Here is a 12,909-nt window from a genome sequence, read left to right on the forward strand (position 1 = left end):
CAGTGAGTTATTTCCAATTACTTGTTTAAAATTGTTTATCTTAGCAAGTTGGCACAGTACTGGACAATAAATTAAGTATATTGATTATGCACGCTCCTGTTGACATTGTTGAATGCGTGGAGACCACTTCTCATCTTGTCACAAATTGCCATTGACCTGAACCGACAAGGACTAAAGATTTTTGTGGCACTCCTAACAAATATGACCATGTGGACATGCACATATGTAGACATCGCTACTTCAACAGCATTTCAGCTGCATTGCACCCTGGGTAATGACCCATTCGCCCAATCCCCTGCTCTGTATCCAACAGTGGGGTAATTTCTCTCTCTAGGGGGCAAATCAAACATCTGATTCTGACTACAGGGGCTCAGCTTCACACCCCCCAATATTCCTTTGAGATCTCCAGAGTTGCTGACGGGCAAAATCTCTTTGTATTTCACACCCATGCGAGGCGTGTTTAGTGAGGCAGATGGAGTGTCCTGAGCACTGATGTGAGCAAAATGATGACACCACCATTAGCATAATAGCCCAAGCTTGTGCTTGTGTCGTCATTATGGATTTTTATGAGGTGTGTGAAGAGACAGACAAAAGCAGTTAACAATGGGCAAGGCACCAGCACTGATAGGATGTTGCACTGCTTAGATTGGCTGAAAGCTCTGATTCTTGTATACATCTAATGAAAAAAGTCCCATTTAAATGCACTGAAGTTAGTTGTAGCATCAATCATAACAAGCTAAGACAGCAGCACTAAAGCTCTCGCAGTCCTCAAGGGCAGACTTGTACATGCTGATTTGAAATGATGTGTGGCGTACAAGCAACAACAAACTCCTTGTGGATGCCAAGAGATGGAATTCTAAAGTGGAAGCAGTTAGCGTCCCAATTTTTCAGAGGTTGATACTTTCAGGCAGTCATTTTGAATCAATGACTGGATTCTGTAAAATCCAGCTGTGTTTAAGAGATCCCTTCGTGGAGCTTTTTTTATTTTTATTTTTTTTTAATGATTAGACAATGGTGAGGAGAAAAACTATGTTACCACGTGCATTAGTTCATTAGCATCATTAGATTGTAACAGGCTTGTTTCCCCTGTGACACCCCTGGACACCCCACCCCTGCCTTTCGGGGAATTAAGTTGTCGTTGGATTGCCCGCTTTTTTAGAAAACCCTGTGGCATTTCTGTTGATACTTATGTTGTACAAATTGTTGCACACATTGGCATGGTATTCACACCACACTCTGGGGACTGAACTGCCCTTTGACCTTTCTCCCAGCAGATACAGTCATTTTGATTCTTGCTTCAGGTGTTTTGGACTGGAACAATAGTACTAATAGAAAAGGCAAGGGTTTATATGTGCGCTGTAGATTGTACTGTAGCTCAATGTGCTCTAATAACAGTATGAACTCTCTGGAGGAAAAAATGCTCAGTTCCCTGACACACAATATATATTGAATGCTCTTCTCTTGTTCTGTTTTCTATCTCACATTACACATTTTGTGAACTCCTCTGCATTGCCCATGTATATGCATTTATTTATTTATTTATTCTGCTCACCTTTGACGTTTGCCTTTTCTCATGCTTTCCTGTAACTCTCATTGCTTGAACTTTGTTTCCCCCTTCTCCCATCCTGTCATAACACCATATTTTCCCCTTGTTTTCACACTATTTTGTTCCCCTTCTCTCCCCTGCAGGAGGTATGATGTGTATCCTGTGTGCGCAGACCTGCAGGAACAGATCCTCACGTGCTACAAAGAGAACGTTGGGAAAACCCTTCACTGCTCCAACATAGCAGCCCGTTACCTGCAGTGTGTCAACAATGCCAAACAGGTGTGTATTTTCTCATCTAAGGTATTTGTTTTACCAGTTTTCCCATCTCATTTGAACATAATTTAAATTATGTTATTATACAATTGTAATAAAAAAAAAAAAACAAGCAACTATACTCAGTAGAGTTGAATAATAATTATCATTATAATTGTTTTGATTGCAACTGTGTTTATTGCACGCATAATTTAAAAAATTGAACATTTTATTGTATGCAACTGATCCGTTACATAAAGATTTTACTTGAAACTCTACAAACCTTCCATAATAACGTTTCCTTCTCTTTGAAAAGAATGACAAGTTTGTGCATGCACCCTCATGGACAGATAATATGTAAGTTGTAGAGCTTCTTAACCTGATTGTGTAGAGGAAGTGGAATCTTTGTGTGGATTACAAATGAACCTACAGCTTACGTCATTTAGCTCATAGATGTGTATAGTAGCTACACCAGAGTGGTTGTTCCCCTTTTAAATGTCTAAATTAAATCATATGGTGAAGCACACTGGCATCCATTTACATATGCTGCCTCTTTGCTTTTAGACAGTAGAAGATAATTTCCAGCGGGCTACTGGCGCCTGAATAAAGCTCACTCCAAATAGCCAGTTTGAACCTTACGGCCTATTTCCATAATACCTGCTGACACAGGCATTCCCCCCAACTGCCTCTGTGTGCGTTTTAATGCAATAAGACCAAGGGAGTAGCAGCTACTAGTTGGATACCCTTGTCCTCTCTGTGTTCTCTTTTCTTTCACTGAGAAGTGTAAATGTTTTTTCGCCCTCTGTCTTCTACAGTCAAATGCTGTATGCTAATAATAATGTCACTCAGGTTGATATTAACTTGATTCCCCTCTCTCACTTTGCAATATGTAACATCCATTGCCCCCCAAAAAGACTCAATTTGCATTCATAGAGCTTTTCTATTAGATTTTTTTGCAATTGTGTTGTTTTCCAGGAAATGGGGAAAAGTGAGTTTTGCGTCTCTCGTTCACTCTCATGGGTATTAATATTAGATCTGAAAGTCAGATGCAGGCAGATTTTTAAGCTATATGTCATGTAAATTGCAGAATGTTTTATTCATTCCACATACATGGATGTGTACGTGTGTTTAAGAGAGCTACATGTAGCCTCGTCAAGATTCAGCGAGGGTATGTTCACATTCCGAACGCTGTTATGATCTTGTAAATTGTTTGGAAGCGAGCACGATATGGTAATCCGCCTGTGTTTATCACCTTGCAGCAATCACCGCACACTCCTGTTCGTCTTTGCTTATCTGGCTAAGACTTACTTTTAAAGTCATTAGGTGCAAAAGAAACAGTTGTGTGATAAGGCTTTAAAGGAAATAATATGCAGAATTACACAGCCGACAAAATAGGGGGAAGGAATGAAGTAGAATTGATATGAGCTGATGCAGCTTCATGATTAGGATGTTTACACAGCTTTATCAGAACCGAGCAGGAAGCTGTTCTACAAAGAAATGTCAAAGGACATGACTTTGACCTCCGGAGGTCAGACAATCCAAGCGTGCCCTCTAACAAAAGTCTCTCATCCTCTTGCCCTCTCCGTCAAAGACACTCGATATCGTAGCTCAGATGGTTTTCACACGACAAAATCTCGATCCCCTTCCTCGTCCTTTTCCTTCAAACCTTAAATTCCACCATAAACTGCAGCACCTTGGGCATAGATAGTGACGTAGCAGATGCCATCTTAGCAAAGATAAAAACAAAATCCTTCAAATCTTAGTTTGGCAAGATTGACCCCTCATTTGGAGTCAGCCGAGACCGGGGCATTGTCAGCTGCCCAGCCTTTGTCACTGATAATTAGCGTTCTTATCACCAGTCAGTGATAACATTTAGACCCACTTTCGCTGTCTTTTGTGCCCTCTTCGCCCCTCCGCCATCTCTCCTTCACGTCCCCCATCCACTATCCCTTCATCCCTGGTCACATTTCTAATGCATTCAGCACTTAACAGGTCTGATAGCAACCAGTGAGAAAGAGGCAGTCGAAGGACAGATAAAGTCTCCTTCCTTCTCCCTCTCTATGAACAGGAGTTTATCATCGAGTGCGATCTCTCCATCCACTGCTTGCCTTCTCATTCCATATTCTCGCTGCATGACTGCCTTTTGCTCCCTATCTTTTCCTTCTGCACTTCATTTTTTAGGCTGACCCTTCCATCTCCTTTTTACTCTCAATGGGCTAAGCTAGGCTTTTGTTTGTGGTTTCCAACTGTAATATATTTGCTTATCCATATATTAAAGGGACTGAAGTGAAAAGTGGCTTCTTTAATATTCAGAACATTTCAGTCGAACGCTCTTAAGTACTCTTATAATTTAATTTGTCAACACTTAGCTGTTACATCTTAACACAGCACATATTTTTTCTTTTAATTACAAAGATTCTTACAAATAAAGGCTAAAGCCTGCTCTGCTGTCTGTTAGTAATTCCAGTGCTAAAATACTGAAACACAGTGACAACAAAGGATGTGCTAAGAAATGGGAGCGGTCAGAAGATCAGACCTGTTTTAATTGAACCCCATGTCAGATTTTTTTGTAGCAGGAAGACCAAAATGATTAGAATATTAATTATTACAAATTGTGCAAGTATGCCCATAAAAAGCAAAAATGGTCTGCTCTCTCTCCACAAGGTAATTTGCTTCTTGCACCGCTGCAATTTTTCGATCACACCCAGGGATTCATGTTTTGACCTCCTTCATGTGCACATTTTAATTTCACCATATACCTCAAATGTGTGCACACAGCATACATCAATTTATGTGTCAAACTGACTGAACTTTAGTGTTGAGGATCATAACTGGTGATGAGAGTGGGATCTCCACCTACACTTTAGAGCCCAAACAGGCTGCCGTGTCAAAGCATGACCATCAGGTTGTGACCAACATTCACAGGGTTGTTGAATTTGAATTTATTCCCCAGGGTAAGACTATCAACACAGAGTTTAACTGTAACACTCTGGGGCATTTGAGGGAGAACATTTGGTGCAGATAACTGAACTGTGACCATGACATTATGCACTGAAAATGCAGGAGCTTTTTTTTTGGCAACACCGACACAGTCATCATACCCTGTTCGCCAGACTCACCAAATTTGGCTGCTGCGAGTTTGTCCTCTTCCCCCAAAATCAAACTCAAGTGTCTCCAGTGGAAGAGATCCAGCACGCATCACAAATGTTCACGTGCAACTCATCAGAATCGGACTTCTTTGGAGCAGTCTAAAAATAAAAGCGGTGTAGAATTGCACAAGGATGACGTTGATGGGGCTGGCAACAAATTTAAATCAGATGACGGGGATTGGTGTGACAGTTAACACAGCAGGCAGCAGCTTGCGCCTCAATGAATGTAACTCATACTGAATAAATAGTACAGAATAAATATGACTAAATGCTTATGTATCTGACTTTAATTTATGTAGCCTCATCCTTTCATGGTTGATAAATAAGCAACTGAAAGCTACACTACAGACAAAGGTACTGGGCCACCTTCATGTTACACCTACAGGAGCTGCTTGGCCATGAAAACCAATGACATGAAGCTCCCCACACTGTTTTTGTGCTTATGCTAATACCAGAGGAGGTTTGGAGCACTGCAATTATTGAGTCAACAGAGCGTTGGCAACTCTCCGACTGCGCTCTCTAACTTTATGTGATCTGCCACTTTGTGGCTGAGTTTCTGTGGCTCCTAAATGCTTCCATTTTGCAATAATACCACTTACAGTTAATCGTGGAATAGCTGGGAGGGAAGAAATTTCACAAACTGACTTGCAACAGTGGCATCCTATGGTACCACACTCAAATTCAGTGATTATCTCTGTAACTACCCATTCTTTCACAAATGTTTCTAAAGGCAGACTGCATGGTTTAGGTGCTTAATTTAGCTGTGGCAATGGGAGTGAAAACACCTGGATGCAATTAAGAAGTGTGGCCCAATATTTTTGTCCACATAAGTGGCAGCACAAAGGCACAACTGTTAGTGACATCTGCAACAAACTTCAGAGGGTATGAGTGATGGAAGGCCAGGTGGGAATTTGCCAAGAAGTACAGAGACAAGCCTCAGAATTTCTGAGACAAAGTTTTATGGACTGATGAGACAAAGATGAACCTTTACCAATGTGATGGAAAGGCTACAGTCTGGAGAAAGAAAGGATCTGCTCATGATCCCAAACGTATGAGCTCATCTGTGAAACACAGTGGAGGTATTGTCATGGCTTGGGCTTGCATGGTTTCTTCTGGGATAATCTTCATTGATGATGTCACAGATGATGGCAGCACTACAGTGAACTCAGAAGTCTACAGAAACATTTTGACTGTCAATTTAAAGAAAGATGCAGCCAAACTGATTGGGAGAGCCTTCATCATGCAGCAAGATAATGACCCAAAACACACTGCCAAAACTGCAAAGGAGTTAATCAGGGGCAGGAAGTGGAAGGTTTTAGACTGGCCTAGTCAGCTGCCTTGTTTCAGAAAATGAATTGTAATAAACTGGAACCTTCATCTAGTGGTTTTCTGTTTTTTTTTGTTGTTTTTTTTCTCTTAATGTGGATGATACAGCACAGTAGGCATGCTAGAAGCAACTGCTTTTATCAGTAATCATTTTATGGTTAGATTGATAGTGTGGAAAATAAACTGTGGTTTATTTTTATGGGGTGGATGGGTGTGTGACACAACCATGGATTCACAATATAGTTATTAAGTTAGTGGGGGAGAAAATATATTTTCTTTGTGTCATTCTATCTGCTTTATACCCCTCTTATGCCCCTTGTTTCTTCTCCCCACACCCCCCATACTTCTTCTCCTGGGCAGTTTTCATCCAGTGGCATCTGCTGCAATAGGCCAGTTCAAATGGTTATTGACAGGGAGTGCTGGGGATTTGTGGTTGCACTTATCACTAACATGGAATCCAGTGCCCTTGGGTCCTTTCTCTTCTTCTCAACCTCAATTCATCCTCCTGTCCTTTATTGTACTCTCAGGCCTTCCTTCCTTTGTCTCATCTCTCGTGTGTGAAATAATATTTTCCTCTGTCTTTTTTTGATATTTTTTGTTTGACTTTTCATCAGTCTGATGCTCTTTCTTTTCCATTTTCATTTGCAGAACAAGTTGAAGACTGGGGGATAAAGAAGAGAGGGAGAGACAGAAGAAGCAATGAAGAGTTTATTGTGGGGGGTTTCTGATTATTGAGCATCTGACAGACTAAACCAGAGTGGAGGAAGAGGGGAATGAGTCAGCACCGAGAGACACACCCTCAAAAACCCAATGGAGAACCAAACCAGAACCGAACCAGATTAGTGACACTGAGCACAGCACCTTCAAGAGAGAAACACCTTTGTCCTTCAATACTTACCTCTTCAGCACCTCTTTTACCCTTTTGTCTTTCTTTCCTGCGAGTGTAGCAGAGGAGCAGTGACACTGTCCAGCATTTTGGAGAAACGGCAGGGACCAGCTGGAATCACACGGCCTGAGCTTGGCCCCTCAAAAATGGACAATGATTAACCAGCACTGCCTCAAGAAAGCCAGTCACCTCTGCCACTTGGACCCATCCCCACTCTCTCCCACTTAGAAAATTAGAAGTCTATTTTATTGATCAAATCTATTTTGTTGTCCATAGTTCATTGTTTTCTTGCTCCAAATGCATTGTTGTGCACACAAATGCACGGGTATTTCTTGTTTGCATCTGTTTATGTTACTTTGTGTGATATTAATAATGAAACTGTCTGTATGTTGAGTATTCATCTAGACCGACACTTGTGACAATGAGCAGAGAAAATAAAAGACAAAATGATGCAGGAACTGTTGCTGAATTTTTCTCTATAAATATTCAGTGGCCACCATCTCTTGTGTGTATGTGTAGGTGTGTGTATTTTATAGTTACAGTAAGCATTAACCATCTCTGATGCATACGCAGCCTTTGTATTGTCACAGCATTTTACCAAATGAGTGAATGAGCCCAGGTAAGGGGGACTGAAGCACAGGGGAAGTATTTGTTCCAGATGTGGTTCATCATCTATCTTTTTCTCTCCTTTTTTATATAGCTCTGTTGAGTGAATCCTCTGTGTGCTCTAGATATTTAAAAAAAAAATACAAAAACAAAACAAAACCACATCTCTTAGCTGCCCATTGTCATTCTTTCCTTTTATTAATCTACTTCTGTCTTTCTCGCATCCTTGCTTCTTTCTGGAGTGTTTCTTCTCAGCTCAGTCTCCCAGGTTACTGCTGCCTTGAAGGATACTTCTCCACGCTGTCTGCACCCTGCCAGAGTTAGATTTACCTGCATAGACAGACACCTTATGCATATGCGTGCGTGCGTGCGTGTGTGGATGGGGCAGTAATCCAGGCCCTTTTATTGCTGCAGTAACATTATTTTAGTGTGTGGAGGGACATTGTCTGGACTTGATGTGGATGCAGGGGATCGCAGAAGAGACATTATCTTAATTCCCCATCGGAAAAGGAACTGTGTGTCGGCCAGAGTGAGAGGGTGTGTATGTGTGCATGCAAGCATGTGATTCGTTGTGACTCGTCCCCCTCTGTCAGTCAGCTGTCCTTTTGCTTTTTGACTTTTGGAGTCTCAAAGGGGTTAGAGGTTGACTTCTATTATACAGCAGCTATGTGTGTTGGAGAGGTTTTCTAAAGGTTGGGGATAATGGGTATTGGAGTTCATGGCAGATGTTCCTTCACAGAACAGACTAAGCCCATTACCCATTACCCCCCCTCTCAAAAAAACCCCAACTTGTTTTCCACTTCGGCACAAGCTGCACGTCTCCTATTGGAATAAGTACCTCAGAGCTGAGGGTAAGTGATTTAAGAGTGAATTCTGTCTGTAATGAGATTATACCCCCTCTACGATAATTAAAAGATGATTAGAATCATTACAGTAGATCTAAACACAGGGCTCTACTGCTTCCATTTAAGCAATCTGTTTAAAGTGTAAAGTAGCTAAAAATGCCTCAATATAGTTTGGTGATGTTCTTTATTGTACTAAATAGAGTATATTAAGAACATTTTTCTTCTTCTGCTTTATGTATTAGAACCACTTCCCGAGTTTTAATAATTCAAAATAAATGTACTGCTATATTAGGTGGAATTTATATACGTGCATTCTGAAGCTACGGTTTTCCATTTTCCATTTATCTGGTACCAGAGGAACGTTTAGATGTCGACAAATATTTTTGATGATTAAATATAGAAATTTATAATACGAGAGCGAGCTGAAGGGATAAAAGATCTTTATTCTCATTTCAGTGTGAATTCAACAAGTGTGTCTGGGATGTCCTTGAGAACTGAGCTGTTTAATAATGAAGTGAGGCTGTGTGGTGGCAGGAGACCGTGTTGAATTTGTGGTCAGAGTTCATGATGAGTACTGGAGGTGGCAACAAAGGTATTTTAGCCAAAGGTGAATTAAAACTGGCAACCCGTTCTATTCTTGTACATAAGAACATCATGTTGCAAAGTAAACTGACGCACTTCACTTTTCGGTAGGTCTGTTAATTTTGATGTTTTCCTTTGATCTGCTCTTGGTTGAGTTAGGCAGTGGGAGATAGATTCTTTAAGAAAGTTTTCTTTCTGATCAAAATGAAAAACTAATAAACCAAATTTACAAAAAAGGAAATCTGCTACCAGTTGGGTGTTCAGCCATAAGCAATTTATAGTTGAGTCATGGATCATAACACTAGTCCAAAGTGTTTGCAGACTTTAAAGCTAACAATTTCACAGCACTTGTTAAAGAAACTGAATGAATGTTTTCATTTCAGTCTTGTTACATCTCTTTGAAGTCACCAGTACCTCCATTTGTCCTTCACTCATAATTAAAGTGCCAAATACTATCATGACAAATACATTTCCTCTGCCAGTTTTTGACTAGATCATCAGTGTGCAGATAATGTATATTGTTGCTATTGTTTTCATTTTGTAGATAAGAGTATGTATTAGAAGACCTCTTAAGGGTCACCATGTATCCTGTCAAACACATAGGGCTTGTCTGTCTTGCTGTTAGCCACTGCTATGACACAAATGGAAGATGGTAGGAGAGTGTTCTTTGCTCACAGTGTGGATCTGATTAATCATTACACCCCTAATGCACACTGTAGGAAGGAGGTATTTCTTCTGCTTATCCAATTCAGTGTCACAGATAGGCTGGAGCCTATCCCAGCTGTCATAGGGTGAGCGGCAGGGCACACCCCAGACAGACCACCAATCTACAGCAGGGCTAACACAGAAAGACAGACAAACTATTCACACGCTCATTCACACTTACAGCCAATTTAGAATTACCAATTAACCTAACATGCATGTCTTTGGAGTACCTGGAGAGAACCCACACAGGCACAGAGAGAACATGCAAGTGCCACACAGAAAGGCTTCAGCCAGCTGGCAGGTTCAAAACCAGGACATTGTTGCTTTTTGGCGACAGCGCTAACCACCACACCACCGCACTGCCTGGTAGGACGGACCGCCCCCAATTCCAAGAGAAGATAATTTGTGATAAAGCAATTGTCACTCGACAGAAGGTTGTACATAGTTTCAAATCCAGCCATTTATTCTCAATCTCAGAGTGGCACCAGTGGCAGCCACTGGCTACCAAGAACCAGAGGAAGTTAGTATTGCCTTTAATAGCTGTGAATTCTATCTTGATATCCATCATGATGGAGTTCATAACTGAAACAAATGGATACCAAGACAGATAGAGAAAAAAATATCTTAATTATTTGAATCATGGAAAAAACTATAAGCTTTAGATAAATACCGTAGGTTCATTTACAAAAGATCTTATACATGTCCCTGTGTGTTTAATTAATAATTTGTACAGTGTTTGTTTGGATATTTGTGATTTTTTTTCTTTTTTTGGCCTTTCTCTTGTGTTGTGATACTTTGGTGTGTCATCAAACATGACATGACTTTCCATTGCATATTCATGAGATGTTTCCAAGTGTTCTACCAGGTCCTTCAGTTCTTGTTCCTCTGGCTAACAGAGATTAGTGATGTTGCAGCCTCCAGTGTTGACAGTTTCTGTGTAGTTTTCCAGCTTTTCTGTCATAATCTTCTGCAGAAAGACGTTGAGACGTGTCAGAGATAGAAGGCGACCCCGATGCACCCCAAATGAGGTCCAGAACCATTATCTGAAGGAGCCGTTGACAAGTGCTGCTCTATTAGTGTTGTTGTGCAGCCGTTTGATGTTGCTAAAGCTTTTTGACTCGTGTTATACTTTTATATGTTGGACCAAAGAGCTACACAACTTACTCCATCAAATGCCTTTTACAAATCTACACAGTAAAATATGATCAAGTTTTTCTTCATGTTCTTGGTATTTTTTATGTTCAGCTTTCTTCTCTAATGACCACTTGTTCTTCAGTAAAGCAAATAAGTGACAAAAACAAAACCTCTAAATCTTTTCTTTGTTGTTCCCTTTTCATCTTCATCTTCTTCTTCTTTCGGCCGCTCCCTTTAGGGGTGGCTACAGCGGCTCATCTGTCTCCATCTCATCATGTCTTTTAGATCCTCTTCTGTTATGCCATCAGTATCAGTCACTAATGATCCTGTTTTTCAATTAAGACTTTCTGCCCAGTCTTTTTTCTCAATCTCTAAAAATATATAACTTGTCAACGATTTCCACACTCCGCATATTCTATGTTGTGCTATTATTTATATCGGCTTCAATCAGTGTAGCTTTTAGTGTGTCTTAAGTGGGATCTATCCCTCTGTGAACGCTGCGTGTTTGTCACTGCCACCAGTACCACTTGAACTTATTAGGATAAAGCTACAACTGAATTTCAGTGTTTCTATGATATTTCAGTGCTGCATTGCCTCTGTTCTCTAAAGAAACTGTCTTGAAAAAAGTACCAGAACACATTTAGCTCTGCAGTACAAAAATGACAATGACCTTCATTGAAAAAATTCCAGTGTTTGTATTCATGGCACCCACACACACACACACATGCACACACTACTTTCTTTCTCTCTCTCTTGTAACTCATCAGGAATATTGAAGAATAGGCTGGCAGCCTGAGGGGCGGATCTGTTGGCGGTGATTGGCTCTCCTTGCTTGCCAATGAGGTGTGAAGCGTCTGCCATGCTGCTGTAACTCTTCTCCGAGGGCCACCCTCGCCTTCTTTTGCGTTCCACAAGCACAGATGCACACAATACGCTTAAAATAGATACAAGTGCTTGACAAATTCATTCATCCACACAAATTAAAAACCCAACAGAAGACACTATGGAAATGTGTTTATGGTTATATGTAAATTGTGTGTGTGTGTGTGTGTGTGGGGGGGGGGGACTCATTCTGTTTGGACTTCAGGAAGAGCAAAGACACACATACACACAAACAAAGAGATGTTCTTGGTTGCCAGCGATGCCAGTGGGGCCTGCAGATGAGAGCAGACCATCATACACTCCATTCTAGTAATGGGCAGGCAGATGGCAGGCTGCTCTGTAGCCTCTGCTTAGGCTGATGGCTCTATTCATCAGGCAGCTACGCCCTCCCTGCAGCCCTGCGCTGGGCTACAATTTATGGAGCTCTCTCTCCCTCAAACTCCCCTCTGCTATTCTCTCTCTCTTGCTCTTATTTATTTGTTCTTTTTTGTTTTAGTCTGTACCTCTGCTCTTCTCCCCAAGTCTGTGCTGTCTGTCTGCTTGGTGCCATAAAAGACATTTTCATTCCAGCTAAAACATCTCCTGCTGGGGGAATGAGTTATTGGCTCTTTGTTAGAAAGTGATGCTACCTTGTCTTTTTTTTTTTTTTTTTTTTTTTTTGGCAGACTAAAGTTTTGGTCATGCAAACACTTTTTGGAGACAGAGCTGCTCGGTGGCAGATAGTCTCATTGGAGTTAGTCAAACTTTTTGAGCCAAAGCCTGTTTACTGCAGGGCAAATTATCCAACTTGGGGGAAAGAAAATAAGAAAATCTCAGTGCAGTGCTCTTGCATTTTAGCTAACTTGCTGAAACTTAAATTCATACCACTACCTCCATCTCTGGACATTAAATATTGAACTGCCAACACCTTTAAAGCTTTTTGAATTTCAGGATTATCCCCAGATAAATGTAACATAAAGTAAATCTAGCTATCCTTTCATATGATCAGCATGTATC

At 40.8% G+C, this 12,909-nt stretch overlaps 1 protein-coding gene across 3 annotated transcripts in view; it reads left to right on the forward strand.

Moving 5' to 3' along the window:
- chchd3a (coiled-coil-helix-coiled-coil-helix domain containing 3a) overlaps nt 1-7,225 on the forward strand; it is a 74,866-nt gene extending 67,641 nt beyond the window's left edge. For 2 of the 3 annotated variants that reach the window (XM_030719688.1, XM_030719689.1), the window contains 2 exons: nt 1,690-1,825; nt 6,922-7,225. In XM_030719688.1, coding sequence (XP_030575548.1) covers nt 1,690-1,825; nt 6,922-6,945 — 160 coding nt within the window. In that variant the 3' untranslated portion in view covers nt 6,946-7,225. Of the gene's footprint in view, nt 1-1,689; nt 1,826-2,114; nt 2,156-6,921 lie in introns of all 3 variants that reach the window. The other variant, XM_030719687.1, reaches the window with a different exon arrangement.
- Nucleotides 7,226-12,909: the final 5,684 nt, after the last annotated feature.

This window comes from Archocentrus centrarchus, chromosome 23 (assembly GCF_007364275.1).
Source record: "Archocentrus centrarchus isolate MPI-CPG fArcCen1 chromosome 23, fArcCen1, whole genome shotgun sequence".
Lineage (NCBI taxonomy): Eukaryota > Metazoa > Chordata > Actinopteri > Cichliformes > Cichlidae > Archocentrus > Archocentrus centrarchus.